This window comes from Streptopelia decaocto (assembly GCF_964273445.1).
Source record: "Streptopelia decaocto genome assembly, chromosome: Z".
NCBI classification, from domain to species: domain Eukaryota; kingdom Metazoa; phylum Chordata; class Aves; order Columbiformes; family Columbidae; genus Streptopelia; species Streptopelia decaocto.
This window is the reverse complement of record NC_138657.1, coordinates 27,468,972-27,486,513: the sequence shown is the minus strand read 5'-3', so window position 1 is coordinate 27,486,513 and position 17,542 is coordinate 27,468,972. Positions and strand designations below refer to the sequence as shown.

The window sequence follows — 17,542 nt, the reverse complement described above, 5'->3', positions numbered from 1 at the left end:
ACCTGCACAAACTCAGATGAGACCAGCATTTTGCTTCTATTTTTCAACACCTTTGAATGCCTCAGAAGTGTCCTTATCACACCAACAAAAGCCCTACTTCCAAACACTGAGCCAGCTTGAAAGTGCTGACATAAGAGGAACAGACCAGGACTCCTGGCAACCCCCTGCTGAAATTCCTCCTGCTAGTCTGATGAGGGAAAGTGGGACTTCTCTGTCCATTTTGGCTCAATATCCTGATTACGTCTTTCAGGGATGCAGCTTGGAAGGGTGGAAGTGTTGCATGGATGTGTCTGAAACAAATCTCAATTAACCAATTCATTCAGCACATGCTCCAGTCTTCACAGCGTTCCTACATTCCCCTCACACAATATTCAGACAATCACTTTCTGCTAATGTATCTTCACTCTGCATTTTGCTTTTATATAATTTTTGCCTTTCTGGGTTAAAAACTAAAAAAAAAATAAACAACTTTGATTGACAACACGTTAGGCACAATTCAGAAGCAGCAAAGAGAGTCCTTGTTGGGTTCATGAATCAGCTGCACAAACTTCAGTGCTTTTTTGTAATCACACAAAAAGACATGCCTTCTAATGGGAATGCAAAACTAGTATAAAACAGAGGTTTACTAACTTTTGGAAACAAGGATAAGTCACAGCTACTGTTGGAAAAAATATGTCAAAATTCAAAGGAAGTACAACTTTAGAAAGTTGAAAAGCTTAATAAGGAACCTGAATTAGCTCTTCATGATTGGCAGGGCAGAAAGCGTTCTGAAAGTCTTCTCATAGTAATACTCTTGTTTCTGTGCTAGTTGTAGCATAAGCTATTTTCAGAAAGAAAAAAAACATAAATAAGGGAAGCTTGCTTTTTAGGGGAAAGGATCATACTGGAATCTAAAATTCTGACACACAATACACAACTTATCCTTCTGAAAGTGACAAAAGCAAAAGCATCAGACACACTAGTACCTCACAGCATGCTGTGATTTTTATTTTTTTTCACCCACTTTATTTAATTACTTTGAAGTACACTAATTTGATAAAAAAAAAATCTCAAAACAGCAGTCATACAATGACAACTTTTCAGATGGGAACATAAGTCAAACTCAACACAACTCCACTGACTTGCTGTGAAGTTCCACCAAGAAATGGATAGTCCATCATTATCATTATTAAATTGTTACCACTGTACTTGTGTTACATCAAAAAAAAAAAAAAAATCAAGAATTCAAAAACTGTACCAAAGAGTTTACAGTTTGAAACCAGCTGCAGTAATACTAAACACTATGATACTAGCAGAAAGCTTCTACATAAGGTAAAACAGGAGGCTAGTGTCAACATATAGTCATTGGCAGCAAATTCACAAGCTGGGAAGTAATGCAAGGTTATTATAACAGAAGATCTTCTGAAGATCTCTGCATAACCACAGTTTCTTCTCTAGCCCAGAGTATCAAAGCCTGGAATAAGTCAGAAGGATCAAGTGAGAAAGTTGGACCAAAAATGTGATGCAGTGTCAGGAAAACAGAGAGAAGTCAAGACTTGTATTTACTGCAGCTGAGCATATCCCCACATAAAAAAGGCTACAGAACCAAAGCCATGAAAAAACAGAGAAAATACTGGAGCAATTAATTGGGAAAGACATTTAAGAAGCACCAGACAACAAAGCCCACTGCACTTTGGGCTTGGAAGTCAGTGCAGAGAAAGTTACAGATCCACTGAGTGGAATACAGCAATCCAGTTTGCCACAAGGTTAAGAAGCTTAAAACAAGTTTTTGGCAGGAGCAAATATGCACACTCCAAAATAAGAATATAAAATTAATAGCCTAGAGAATTTTGATATACAAAATGCATAAACAACATCTTGTAAATTGACTTAATTACAGACTCATGCATCTTAGCTTTAAACCACTAAGTGATAATATGAAAAAAGGCCCAGTCCTACAGACTTTAACCACAAGAGGTGTTGCTGCACAGAGGTGTTATGACAGTACTTCAAGCATGGGAGCAGATGTCTGAAGGCAATGTCCTCAAGTTAGGAACACACATATTAACTCCTAAATACTGCTGGTTGTGTACTCTTGGAATATATCTGATAAACTAACTAGATATCCTTAGAGAACACTTAACATTAGTTCCAGCTTCACAGTGCAGTCACAAATGTAAAGCATTACAGAAGGTTTATGACAAATCTTGTCTCCCAAAATTTACTGGACAAGCCATTGCTGAAGTAGTCATTTGTGACTAGAACCAAGAAACAGATCCATGGCATCTTTTAATGCCACTCATGTTTTAACTACACATTAAGAATACTGTTTTGCAAATTTTTGAACCAATCTTGATCAGTCTGGGGATCCTCACCTTCAGTGAAACCAACGCTGCCAAGTCATTGCAAGACTGTGCCTCAATCCCGTGCAGTTAACTAAAATAGATACAGGAACTAAGAAAGAATATGACTTGTGTTCTACAGCAGTACCACAGTAACTTTCAAACCCTTTAGCTTTCATATCATGCATGTGCAACGTGGCTTTAACCCATAGGCATTTATGAATGATGCATCTGCATGAAGTTTCTCATGAACGCTGCAAGCTTCTGAACATCTTCTACAGTCACCGCATTATATAAAGAGGCACGGATTCCTCCCACAGATCTGAATTGAAAAGTGAAGGTGAGAAAAAAAAAAAGGTTTGTGTAATTCTAAAAAAAGACAATAACATTCACAGACATTTAAACCTACCCCTACCCCAAAGAGATAAAATTTACATTTTATTGGAAAGAGATGCAACATTTAATTCTTCAATGCAAGCTTGCAATCTGAAGAAACTTAGTATTTATTAGTTATTTACAGCTCCAGTGCTGTAGAACTGTGATATCAAAAAGCTATCTTTTCTAATCCCACAAACATCCCTGGGAAGGAACTCTTGCAACAACATAGGCACGTCGTGTAATTAAAGGCTTCACACAATGACAGAATCTGACCTCAAGAGCCATAGTCTTTGGCATTTGCACAAAGCTAGATTTATTAAATTGGAGAAGAAAGCAGAATTAAGGAGAAAGCTGAGACCCACCACACCCAAGTGGTGGCTGAGCCACCAGCAGTCTCTAGACTGCTATTCCCAAGCAATGCCAAACAAACATGAGGAACAGCTTGTGAGTGAGAAAGGCTGGTAAGTCAATGCACAATGCCTGCTGCGGTATCACTGCAGTTACAGTTTATTTTGCACAAGAAAGGTTTTCATCTGACTCTTAATACTTACCGATGCCCTTTCAGAGATATCATGTTAAGTTCCACAGCTTTCTCAAGAAATTTCTTTTCCAGCGCTTCATCGCCCTTGACGCTGCCAATACGGAAAGGGACATTCATTCTGCTTCGGTTCTTTTTCTCCACTGGACATCTAGAGAAGTTGCAGGATGTAATGAGTAACTCATTTTGTGCTAAATTTACATTTTCAGCTATATACCATTTCAGAAAGTGAGTAATTGCATCTGTTGACACCAAAGTCATTACTTTCTGTGAAAAAAAATACAACCTTCCTTTTTTTAACCTAGTATAATAATGGAAACAGTAAGTGGAAGGCTTATTCCTTCCTTCCTTATTCCAGGAAGGCTTCCTGACATACTCAAAATTATCCCATGCACGGAGGCTTGTAAACAGATCTAATTTTTAAAACACAATAAAAACCAACACCCCATCCACAGTCTCAGTTACGTTCCCTAGGGTGAGGTTAGTTACAGTGCACTTTGACCGAATCTCAACCAGTTTCTTCTCTTTATCTTCAAAGACTGACACTTATTTTTACTCAGCTGGTCACAAAGTGCTACAAGAATTGAGCTTGACTCAGGTAAGCAGAGCTAAATAAAGTATAAGAACATGGCACAAGGAAATTTCCATGGATATTAGAGACTTCTGTTATTGGTTTCAGTATACCTTCTACTTTAGTATTATTCAGAGTAATTAACATCTCAGGTACAGAAGAGGTATCTCTAGAACAAATCTTGCATCGCATACAAGGCCACAACATAGGAGGTGCATAACAGCTCTTTAATCTCTTAAAATTCCCTTTATATTAAAGTAAAAAATTCAAGATACATTTAAAGGAAAATTTCTCTTCAATTACTTTGTGAAGGTGGAAAAAAAAATCTTTAGTGCTTCTAGTTCCAAAGCAGGTATGAATTCTCCAGATTTATTCTTTCATAAAGCTGTGAAGTAGATTCTTGCAGGGGTTCATTAGGAATAAGTTCTCATCCACCACATGTAAATTTCATACATATTACTACTCTATTTGACAAAGAACAGGTATCATTCTTTTTAAGTTTCTCCTTTGTACAGATGTCTCCATTATGAGAAGAATACAAAAGATTAATCATAATATCTGCCTATGCAAAATTTCTGCTTCAGATGTAACCAGGAAAACACTCTTCAAAAAGGCCTGTGCTTGTAAGCATTCCCATATTTGAATAAATGTAGCTACACTATAGTTTTTATAGTTGTTATGAGGCAATCTGACATAAGTCAGTCAGTGCACAGACTTCAGAAAGCAAACTGCAAACAGCACAGAGCACTCTGTGGATGAAGTCTCCATTCGCCAAATGGCTCATCATGCTGCTTACCCAGTGAAGCGTGCCACAGATTAGGTGACGCATTACAGCCTCAGATAAGTCTCCCTTGTAGTCATAGATACAATATAAAAATCCACAGTCCTAACTGTATTGCTTAGTAAGATGCACGCAGCTCACTTAGCGAAGCTTGCTTTGCCTTCCCAATTGACTATTTACCGTGCCATCTGCATTGCATTTCCCACTCACAAACTTACGGACCTGCTTGCCAGAAACAGATTTATATTTGTTACAAAATGTTTTTTTCAAGGCTTCATTTGTTTACTGAGGTTTATGAAAACCCCTCAGGATTTTAGTAGAGTAGGATGACAATCCTGATAATGACAATGCTAAAGGCAAAGCTGTTCTCATTAACTAAATGGATAAGCAGAATGTATTAAATATTATGATTAAAATATATCCCTGCCAATTAAGGTTGCAGCCAGCTTTAATTTAAAATCCAAATTTAATTTGCCCTATCCTAACTTCAACTTGAAAGTTAATTAGGTCCCAAAACTGTTGATCTTATACTGACGGTAAAGGAAAATATTTCACAGTTTCATAGTCAGTTACTAGTTTTTGAGCTTGGTGAGTATTAGAATTATTCTGAATTACAATATCAACTTTTAACTATATGTATTTTGGGTCCTGTGAGCTCAATATCTTAAAATCAGAGGGTTCAATATGCTTTGGAAAACCATTAACAATAACTGAAGAAAATAAACCACAAGAAAATGCATTGCATTTTGCCTACATCTAGGTCTGATCTTCCTCCTTCTGTTTCAGAAAGGGTTTCAGAACGTAGCACAATTAGCTAAGAAACACTTCCTGCTTGACAGACAAAAAGTAGAACCTTTGACTACTGAAAGGGATGGTAGGATGAATGATACAAACATGGTCCCTACAACTTCTCACAAGCCACTTTCTCTGTTTCAGCCTATATTTCCCCCATGAGATTCAGTAAGTGTACAAACCAGAAACGGCATATCTCTTTTCTGTATGCTCCTCTCCTAGGTTCCTGTGTGTTGTTACATTTAGAACATAAGTTATTAATGTGCTTCACAATACTTTATAAAGGATAACTTCAAGTAACTTCCTACTAGAAGACGGCTCATCTTTGGATAGTTATCAAGTGAATGGTTTGCACAAATAATTCCTGTAGGATTCCTCAAAATTTCTATTTACAGAAAAGGTAACTTCCAAAATATGCTGCAGTAAGACTCTGGGAAGTTATGAATACATTTAGCTCTGCAACAAACATTGAAACCAAAGGGAAAAGCATGGCAACTTACACATAGAATCCATTGGATTTGTCTATAATATCATAAATCATTTGTGATTTGGTTACACTAAGTTTATCCATAGCTGCAGCTCCGCCATTATTCTTTATCCATTCCAGTACCAGTCCCATGATATAAATACTGCAACAGAAAAAGAGTATTTTTCAATCAGATTTTTTTTAAAAAGAGGAAAAAATAACAGTCCTGTTTAACGCTTCACAAAATATTTCAGCAACAAAATGTTATGTTTGGTTTTATGGTGCTTAAGATGAACAACTCAGAATCTGGACTATTTTATAAATTATGACAATTCTAAGCAGGCAATGTTTTTTGGACACAGATGAAATTCACATGCTATGGAAATCTGTTGGACAAAACTCAATCCCTTGCACCACAGAAGGACGAGTCCTGCAGGTTTCCTGCAGCCCTGCAGGGCTCCCAAGGACTGTCCCAGACACGCTGCACAGATCACTGCCAGCTCCTCAACCACACAACTGCCTGTCAAATCCTAGAAAGACACAGAGCTCGCACAGAAGTTAGTAGCATCCACCCTGCGCAGCTGCTCTAGCAAAGATGCAGGGATGAATCTCAAATGTATGTAAATTAATAATGCCAGAAATCTAATCTCATTTTCACAAACGTTAAAAGCTACAATCTCATTTCTGTTTAAAAAGACCTTTTTCCCACATGGACAGTGAAGTTTGGCAAAACAAATAATGATGCATTACACTTAATTATTCACTACCATTCAAGCTCTAAGTAGAGATCTGGAAGCCTACGGGCATCACATGGCTTGGGACCAAGTATTTCAATGCCAGTTACTAAGGGCAACCTAAAAAAATCCCCCAGGCCTTTTGCCTTTGTGCTTTTGCTACAAAACTCAGCTTGTTCAAGTTCAGGCATTTCCCACGACTACAGCACTTAACATAATAAACTGTTCACAAGTTTTTATGGCATATTCCCAACAAGTTTGTGTTTATTAATCCCTTCATCAGAGATTCCAAGGCAGTGCTCAGAGAATGTTACTCTACAAGTTTCTTTAACACAAATCTAGCAGGAGGCTGTTTTAGACTTTGCTACTCTTAATTTCTCAGTGGATGCCAGCATCAGATCTTCAAACACTGCAGAAAGACTGCAGAATACCTGAGGTTACAGGTCACCTTTTATACAAAACACCCTATAGCTTGACAGCACAATCTTGCCACATTTATGACAGTGTAAACGATTTAAGTGAAGTATAGCCTAGGCCCTTGCCAAATATATGGGGCCACATTCACCTCTTGCCTTCACTCCCTTGAGTGAAACTTCTTGGACAAGTAAGGTTTAAAGAAGTCAGCCTTAGAGCCATCCACAAAATCCAGCCAGCTGAAATCATTTATCCTTCTTTCATGCCACTAAAAATAATGGGTTTGGAGCAATCTTAAATGCAAAATAAACCTTTGGAACTTATAAATGAGATTTTTATAGCAAATTCATTGTTAATTTTAGCAAAGCAGATTAGGGTCAAAGAGTCAAGCTCTGCAGCGCCAAAAGGTTAAAGCCGTTAGCATCGCTTTAATTTAATTTAACATCCTGCTGAAGTAGCTTTTGCAAATTCAGCTAATATTTCGTGCCTGTTTGCCAGCAAACCATTAGAGAGTGCAAGAAAAAGAGTAGAGAAAGAGAACTAGGCAGCTTTGCCAGTTCCTTGCAAAAACTGGAACAGGCATTCAGAGCCAAGCCAAACAGATGTGCACGCTGTCAGTCTGTGTTACATTCTGCATTCTGGAGCATACTCCAATGTGGGTCTGTGGCATGAAGTGAAATCTGGCAAGGCAGCGGTCAGAAAAGAGAGAGACTGGTAATTCAACATTATTTACAGCTCACTTAATCTCCCACTACCCCGCTAATGTTACTGACAGATACTGAGTTACAGCTAAAGCAGCACTTTCTTTTCAGAAATTCTGTGCAGTGGCCAGAATAAAACTGCAGAATTTAATTTCTTTCACTTTTCAAACCAGAGGAACACCACTGTGTTCAAGTGCCGAGATTAAGCAGAACTTTGTTTTTTCAAATGGAAATCACTTTGTACTTGGAAAACATGAATGGCTGGATTTAAAACCTGGCATATACCAGTACACAGTGTCCAAAACAGTACATGTGACTTGGCAGTCAGGAAAATAAGTGATCATTAAAAACAGAGGTTTTATAAATCACTGGGGAAAAAAAAAAGACACACATACTGTCCATGTTAAAAAGCTACATTCAGAAAAAGAGACAAAAAATCCCCAAACGGTGCAATGTTGATGCTCATCTTGGATACCACCCCTAAGGATATTTGGTGTACCCAGCAGACAGGGCAGACAAGCTGACAGCAAGAGCACATAATTACAACACTACATACTCTACTAGTATGCATATTCCTTGAGGAAACTAGATGTGCTTTGTAAAGTCTGGTATAAAATATACTCACAAGATCTACTATTCTTTTTATAAATTAAGATAACTGCCTCTGTGTTCTTGCAATAGTACACCTCATAGTGAGAACCAGCAGATGCAGAGATATAATGAACATCACTTAGAATTCTGCTAAATTTAAGTAAGCTTTGGCATTAAGGTAGGCTTTGCATGCAGGAATCACTGTACTTTATGCCTATACAGTGCATTTGATATGTGTTGGACAGCATCAGACAACTTAAGTTTGCAAATTCTGGAATGTATGAAAATGCTGTAAGAGCTGCAATTAAATACCAAAAGTACAAGACTGCATTATCAAATTATCTAAATCAAAAAGAAATCTTTAAAAGTAGAAATCATTATTTTCAAAGTAATTTAAAAAAAAAAAGGGGGGGGGGGAAGTATACCTGGCTTGAAGACTTTTTAAAAATAACCATTTTAGTGGGCACTGGTATGAAAATGCTCCAGATTAAGAATGGGTAGATACTACTGGCTCAACACCTAAATATTCCAGTAGCAAAGCATCATTTCACTAGCTAGCAGAAACTAGAAGAAAGTAATCTTAAAAGAGCAAGCTGTGGCCTGTTCTGCTTCTTGCATACATGATGTGACCAGGTACAAGCACATTTCATGATCCTGATTGTTAGCAATGATTATGAAGCTAGAACAATTTTATTTTTAAATGCCAAGGCAAATACTGAGGCAGTAGTTAGAGGAATATGGAAACAGGAAGTAGAGCATAAAGCAAAGTAATGACTAAAATGCCTCTTCTAAAAAAAAAATTATGCTACAGGGATAGGGATCTGGAGGTTCAAATGCTGAGAACAGCCTCAGGAAGAAATTAAGTCAAGTCTGTACTGACTGTTCAAGAAGCAAGACTTAAGTGCCAAATTATCTACTTGCAATGATAGAAGGATTGCCACTGAATTGAGCAGAATTAAGCTCATGTAAGTCAGAATTCAATTGTGAAACTTCTACAATGGAACTATGACATATAATATTTACTTCTAAAAATACTATATCCGTCATGGCTGAGTCCCACTAGGCAACATGTAAGCCTACTACAGGCATGTGGCTGGACACTTCCCATGTTTTCACATGAATCATGTGAAACATCCCAACGTAACAGGCAAGTACTCAACCTCTGAAACTTTTCTTGATACGAGCAGCAGATGGCAGTGCAGCAGCTTTCTGAATAAGAGATATTAAATAGCAGGGTAAATTACCTGTAGCACGGTGGAGTGTTATACAAAGAGCCATTCGCTGCTTGTGTTTTGTAATCCAATACGATAGGGCATTCTTTCAGTGCAAATCCCAGCAAGTCCTCACGTACTATTACAACAGTAACTCCAGCACAGCCAACATTCTTCTGAGCACCAGCAAAAATCACGCCAAACTTTAACAGAAAGAAGAGAAGAAGCACTTGCTACATGCATTTACTAGTAGATCTTAAAATTGAGTCATACACCAGTACCATTATACAACAGGCATACAACTTGGCTGAACAGTGTGGAGAACGTGTTGAAAATTATTAAGTTGTGGGTCAAAGATAAATTAGGAGAAGTTCTGACTTCAAAGTGCAGGTACAGCTACAGTTGTTGTCCCATGTGTGTCTATTACCAGAACCACATGTCTTCATTCAACTGCAGATCACAGCAAATTTCCCAATGATTCACTAAATATTTATTTACTAGCCACAAATACTTCAAGGCAGCCCATCTCAACTTCACATAACTCCAAGCAAATTTACTAAAACTAAATTCATACCTAGATCACAGTATTGTCAACTAATCTGGTGTTTCAGAACAGGAATCATATAATCCAGGTATGCAAAGAGGCAGATCGGGGAAGGCCAAGACAAATGCACTAACAATTGCCCCTTCTTTTCGCTACACACAGATGAGAAAGGTCAAACACATTACTTCACCAGTCAGTAACACTTCCCACTCCTAACACACTTTACAAAAACAAGTACTATGTTTTGCGTCCATACTATCTGTGAAACAGACACAGTAATTGTGAGGCACAGAAAGCTTTAGCAGCTTAAAAGGGGTTACAGATTTTCCTTGTAAGAGGCAGGATCAGAAATTCTGATTCACAGTACTCTGCTATAGCCACATACACTACCTACAGACTAAATATGATTCAGAAGAAATCTTTTTCAGCTACTGCATCAGTGAAGGCCACACAGTAGACAATCTTGGACAGCTCTTAACATGAACAATTTCAACATAGTTTCATAGGTTTTTACTGAAAAAAAGGGCAGATAGACAATGAAATAACAAACTTCAAATTTCAACATTTGTATCCCACATCAGATTAAGAAATATAATTTCCTTAATTTCAGTGCTCGGCATGTCAAGCCACCCACACATTTCAAAGTCCCTGACTATATGCAATCAATTTTGAAAGTGCTTTGGGCAAACGCTGTGTCCAATACTGTACCTTGGAAACATCCACAGGTTTGGACAGGAAGTTGGATGACATATCACAAACCAAGACTGCCCCTTTGACATCAGGTACAAAGTCAAACTCCACACCATGAACAGTCTCATTAGCACAGTAATAGACATAAGACGCATCTGGATTAAGATTCCAAGTGTTTGGATCAGGAATGTCTGAGAAAGGCAAAAAGAAAACCAAAGGTCATTGGAGATAAATAATTTTCCTGGCATGAAATTTTACTTGAACATAGGACTTAATCTGGAAGGATTTTACAGTATGAAATATTAATCATCTTGTTACCAGGAACATACAATTTATCCGCAAAGGCAATCTACCAGTGTGTTCCCAAATGTCTGTGGTGAGCCAACACTAAGCTTACAAACACTCTTCTGGTTTCCAGTCCTTTTTCCTCAAGGGATTTTCATCAGGTTTGCAATCTTAGACTACAAACTACTGCCCTAGGGGTCCAAAACAGCATTTCAGAGGAATTCAGGCACTGGGTCCACGAATCCTCCTGATGCCTTTGGAGCCACTGAAGCATCCAAATTCTCTCTAAAGCTCTGTTTCAGTGCATCCCCAGAAGCATTTCTTTCTTGCTCAAGTTGAACACAAGGTTACCAACCTACCTCCCATTTAAGCTTTATAGTCCATTTAGAAAACCAAGATCTCCTCTGTCAACAGGCAATACACAGGCATGCCCTGACAGCACAGAACTTGTTTTGCATAGAACAAATGGTTGCTCTCCCTTTCCTCCAAAACATAAGGAAGAAAAAGTGCTGCTATTGCCTCCATCATTATTTAGTGCCTCTCCCCTTGTCTACAGCTGCCAAATGGTGAATGTGCTCCCCTAAACTGGGAAGTTGTAGGTTCAATTCCTTCCTGTGCCACAGAGGATATAAACTTTTCTTCCAAGTTAGTGCCCTCATCACCAGTCAGTATACTAACTCATATGGGAATATTATTTGTCATTCCTTGTGCCACTCTTCCCAGTCCAAATGCTGTAATTTGGACCAGAAGGAAGAGAAGAGAGCATGACTAGAAACCAGAACTCAGGTGCCTCTGCTCCAATAACAATTTATATATATCCAGGGACAAATTATACACTTAAAATGTTATTGAAACAGACTCTTGTAAAATTCCCAATACCTCAGTTACAGTTAACCTTTTTTTAATTTTCCTTCTACACTGTGGTCATTTAGATTATGTTATATCCAGTAATAAGCTTCCAGAGGAGGAGCTGAAAACACCCCTTCTCTTGCAGAGCCAAGTGCCTGTTGTGGCACATAGGTAGGGAAGATAAATATTTGGGAACCCTAAAAAGAAGGTGACAGAATGCACATCTCCTGGGCCAAAGTCAAGATCCCAGGCATGTTTCTAAATTTCACAGCAATCTCATTATTGAGAATACCTGAAACTGAATTACCTTAAGAACTCAGTTAAATAACAGGGGGGAAAAAAAAAAAAAAAAAAAAAAAAAAAACCACACAACCAAAACAAACATAAAACCCCCCACAACAACAACAACAAAAACACACACACACACCAAAAAAAACAACCAACACAACCAAAAACAAACAAAGAAAAAAAAAAAAAACAAATCAGACATCCCAGACCATTTCCCTACTGGTACACATTTGCTTCTTGCCACCTTGCCACTTAGTTTCTGGAATCTGCTCAGTCTGGTTTCACAGTTGTTTTCTGGTGAAGACTGTCAAGCTGTCTAAGAAGTGTCCCAGTAATGAACATGGAGAGATTGGTCAGGCAATATTCTGAGTGCTGAGCAGTCAACTCTGAAACTAGTTAACATTCAATGACCCAAAGGTTGACTTGGACCAATCTTTAGAGCAATTAAAAAAGCTGAGCATTCACATAGATGGAAGTAATCATCAACTTACATGTATAGGCTCCTAGTTTTGGATGAACGATGTTCACATTGGCATACTTCTCTGCTTCTTTAGCTGCTTTTGCTGACCAGGCTCCAGTAACGACATAATCTGCGTGTCTTCCCTCCTTTAAACCAATGAGATTAAGTGGGACTGCACTGAACTGAGCAGATCCACCTCCTTGGAGAAAAATAACTTTGTAGTTTTCTGGTATATTTCTGTATGTAAGAAATATCACTTTGTATCATTCCCAGAAGACACAGGATCCATACTACTTAATATCATGCATCTAACAGCAACTGAGGAAGAACACTGTCATTTCAGAAGACTCTTTGCCAAGAGATTAGACCAAATCCCATTAACCTACCTCAGAACTTGAGTAATAAGAGTAATGTTATACATTTTACAGATAGAAATTTGCTGGAAAAAAAACGCTTTTCCCTTGGATAGCATTAAACCAAATTCACTTCCGAGTAGCTCTTCTATCAAAATATACACAGACTTGAAAGATATCCCTGCAAAATTAATTCTCCCTTGCAATTTTGTCTATTGCCAGTTTAATGGCCTTTCTGTCAGGCTAAGAACTTGATACCAAAGTCCTCACAGCAGAATTCAGCTTTGAGGCCCTTCAGCTGTATACTATGCAGTGCAACTGTAGAGTAAATTGTGCATGCAGAGCAAGTGGCATAAGTAGTTCTTCACAAAATCACAAAAATTACTTGTTCAAATTACTCATCAAAACCCCCCTGTCAATAATTCTGGCTGTGACCAAGAGTCAAGGTTTTATAAGAAATTACCACCATTATTAACTGCTACAAGAACATTAATTCTTAATATATTACACTTATTTCAAACTTTTAAAAATGTGTCACACTACAAGTAGGAAAAGGGATCCTGATCGGTGATCCTACAACACATCCATAGAGCTTTTTAGTAAAATAAGACTGATGAGTAATGTACAGATCACCGCTATGCCACAGGAGAACTGATTTCTACCGTTTCCATTTGTTTCATGAAGAAAGTGGATGCCCTTCATGAATTCCATGAAGGTGACAAAAATTAAGATTTCAGAAGAAAGTGTACAGTAGGCATATTAAGAGCATTTAACCTAATGAAAGCAGTTTGTCACATTCAAGTAAATCGGCATCTGAAAAATAGAAGATCAATGTCCTAATGTCCTCTTCAAGATTATTACTCTATCAGACACAGTATCTAAACAAAATTAAAAAAAAAAAAAAGCAAACACACAAGCAAGTACTTTCAAGAAAAGCTCTTCATATTAGTCAATATTGGTGCAACGAACACAAGCATAAACTAAAAGTAACCAGGAAGTAATCCACTTACAGCAATTCACGCAGGAGATTTTCAGCTGTATTTAAAATTTTTGTGAAATCTGTGGTCCGATGGCTCATTTCTTTGGTGGAAAGGAAAGAAGAAATAATATGAAACAAAATGGTAATACATTAATGGGATTTTAAAATTCTGTTAAGCTTTAAACTTTTTACACTACAGACTCAAAATGCCTCAAGCCTCCCACTCCTGGTTCCGCTCCCTGCTTTTTGCTGAGCCTCCCTAAATACTCACACAAGATTTATACCTCCAGTCTTGTCCAGATCCGGACAAATCCAGTCCATTCACATTTGGCATCCACATGACCTTACCATCACAGGAGCAAGTACATTTGTGTGAAAAAAATATTCCCTAGAAAGGTGTAAATTTTCCTCACTCTAAGAATCTTCTCTGATACCAGTGCTGTAGCAAGTATAGAGTAAGGTACAGCGTTTTTTTCTGGTTTTATTTTTAACAAGGCTTCTTCATGCAATAATCCTAACTAAACATCAAGGAAACTTAATACTAATTCCTTTCGTATTCTTTCTTCCATCCGTAAAAGTGTACAATTACCACATGAATCCCTACTCTGCAGAAATTGCTGTACATTTTAGTTTTGGCAACTAAACAATTTCACAGGACCAGTAAAATGCTGACCGTCTTCTTGCATACGTGTTTTGTGCAACTGGGGCTGAGAAGACAGCTAGTGACCCATAGGGCACAGAAGACACCTGCTTCATATGACTGGACAGCACTGGCTTCCTAATGGGAAGGGCACTGTACATCAGACACATTTGAAGCATTTTGCCACATACTATGGTATCTACATATATACACATATAGTATGTATCTATTTGCGTATAGTATGTCTGCACTATGGAGTATTTTATAGATATAAATAAAATCTTGTGTATATATAGCCTATATTTATACACATCTCTGCCCAAGGATCCAAAAGTGCTACTGTTTTACATGTTAGTCATCTTTTTTGTCTCAAGTCCTCTGTTTTGGATCTCTAAACATCTGGCTATGTATAATTTTACGGTCTCCTGATGAATGGTAGAAAAGGTGTATGAAAAAGTAGCAGAATAAGGCATTAGAAAAGGAGCTGAAATAGCAAGATAAAAACTCTTATTAAAGAATTTGATTAAACATCTACATTCTGCAAAATATATAATTTTTGAAATCTTACCAAGAACACTTATACCAAGTCCTTTGTAGTCCACCAATTCTTTCTGTGCTTCTAATAATACCTAATAAAAGAAAAAATCCACAAATAAATTAAGATCATTTTCCACTATCTGGAGTCACTGATGCATATGCATATACCAACTGCTCCATGCAGTAATAACCTTGCTTAGTAAGTGTCAAGTTAACAGAAGTATAGTCACCGATATAATTTTGTTGTATCTCGTGTCTGAAGGCTTTTAATGAGATGGTATAACTAAATAATATGCTTCTCGTGGAGACCATGTTTTAAGTTATTATTTCAACAGTTTTATTTCCAGATTTCAGAATGATTTCTAGGAGCTGGATAGAACTCCCAGCCCTTTACAGAATGCTTAATGTGTGCTCTTTCTATTCAAGCATCTTAAATCCCCACCCGCACCCCTCTGCTTTGTGTTCTTTCACTTGATTTCTGCAAACAGGACAACTAAGGTATAGAGGAAAACACACACAAAAAAAAATCAGCTTGGGGAACTAGATACCTCAAATTGAGCCAACAGGACAAGGCCTGTTTTCAAGGAATGAAGTCCTGCATTTTCTGAAGATGAGCCTCCTCTATGCCATTGAAATTTAAGAAAAAAATTAGGTAAAATTTGAGGCTACTAAAACCCATGTGTCACTCCTAGGAGCCCTAGCCAGCTAGTCTGCTGCTTCAGCCTTCCATTTCTCTTTCTTCTCCCGTAGCTCCCAAATGTCAACAAAGTGGAATTAGATTCTAACCATTGGATCCACAGCCTACAATTTCAGTAAATTCTTGTGTGAGAGCCAGAACATCCTTAGCTCCTCCTCAAGGAAGCAGGAGGAGAAGAAGCCCCAGCAGAAAATCCCCAAAAACAAATGGTATACGCACGCACCCCAGAATCTGCCAAGCAACCACCCCATCTGGACAGTGGCAGAAACGCAAAATCTGCCTTGTTGACAGGGTGTCTGCGTGGCCTGCCAACTGCAGCAGCTGGTCACCAAGAGGTCAACCAGAAACAACTGCACTGCTCTTGATGTTAGAGATGGTGAAGTTGTAACCACTGTGTTTTACACGCAAACTTATCCATGCCAGATGCAGGGGGGAAAAAGTCAAAGGGAGCACACAGACTATTAGAAAGTGCTTGTTAAATCACTTGATAAAATCCAATTCTGTCAGTAACATTGTTTATTTGACAACCTCCACATGCCTTACAACAGGCATCTATGATACACCTTGTAATGGCCATGATGAGCTCTTTCCACCTTCATGCTTCAGTGAGTCCAAGCGCTTCACATGCGACATCAACCCACATTCAAAGTGAAACAATCGAGGTGGCGCAGTAGTCCAGTTAAGAGTACTGCATCTTTAGGAGGGGAAAACAGATTAATAATATGGAATTCAGCTATGCCCTCCTCAAACCCTAAACCCAGTTCTCAGTGCTCTTTTGAAACTGGATACTGCAGCACATCTAATAAGAGCCCCTTTCTAAGCCAAAGGTTCAAGACAGAACAACAAACTTCTTTGCAGCATAGTCTACGAAAGGCATTTTGATGAGAAAAAAGAAGAAGAAAAAAAAAAAAAAAGACAAATTTGGTGACCTAAAAAGAAATAGTTAAATAAGTACCACAGAAAACAATGAAGAAAACTATGAAGGAAACTAAGAATAAAAGGTTTCCACAACATATAACTCTTAATTTGAAAGTCAGATACATAGAATTTAGCAGAAACCACTCCCTCTCCATATGCAACTAGATCACCTATGGCTGCTGATGCAACTTTCCAGGGGGTTGAGTCTGCACTACACTCATAAATTTTTTTTAAATAAAGACTTCTCAGGGAATTGCCGTGTTGTTTATCAGCTGACAAATAACACACCTAAGATAGCCACCCTTGTGCATCTGAGTACCTCCCATCCCAAAACTGTTACAGCACTTGATGAACGACCTTAGACCAAACTCAGACAAAACTCCGGGAGAGCAATCCTAAAATCACACTAGGTGCATTTCCAAAAACCGACCTTACCAGGGCACTGATCTGGGTGTGGAGGGGGGAACGAAAGGAGGATTCGTTGCTACGCGGTTGGTTCTTTTTACTACTCGAGCTCCCCGGCCCCCGCAGGAGCCCCCGGGGCACCGGGCTGGGAAGCAGAACCGCTGCCGCTGCCTCAGCCCGGCCGAGCGCCCCGACCCCCGCCAGCCCAGCGCCCTCCGCAGCGCCGGGAGACCCAGAGCGCCCGCTCCCGCCCGCCACACGCTCCAGCCGCACGGGGAAGGGCCTCCGGCCCCTACTCACGGAACGCGGGAGCTTCGCCGGCCCGGCCCCGAAGTTCACCACCTGCCGCCCGCGCTCCATCCCGGCCCCGCTCCTGCCGCCGCTGCCCGCCCGCCCGCC

At 38.8% G+C, this 17,542-nt stretch overlaps 1 protein-coding gene across 1 annotated transcript; it reads right to left on the bottom strand.

Moving 5' to 3' along the window:
• Positions 1–962: 962 nt before the first annotated feature.
• Positions 963–17,542, bottom strand: PSAT1 (phosphoserine aminotransferase 1). The gene is made up of 9 exons (XM_082075027.1): positions 17,444–17,542; positions 15,155–15,215; positions 13,978–14,047; positions 12,646–12,851; positions 10,751–10,923; positions 9,532–9,701; positions 5,882–6,010; positions 3,251–3,388; positions 963–2,643 (listed from the first exon to the last, which is right to left on the bottom strand). Exons 1-9 carry the CDS (start codon positions 17,501–17,503, stop codon positions 2,538–2,540), a joined length of 1,113 nt encoding a protein of 370 aa, XP_081931153.1. The 5' UTR covers positions 17,504–17,542; the 3' UTR covers positions 963–2,537.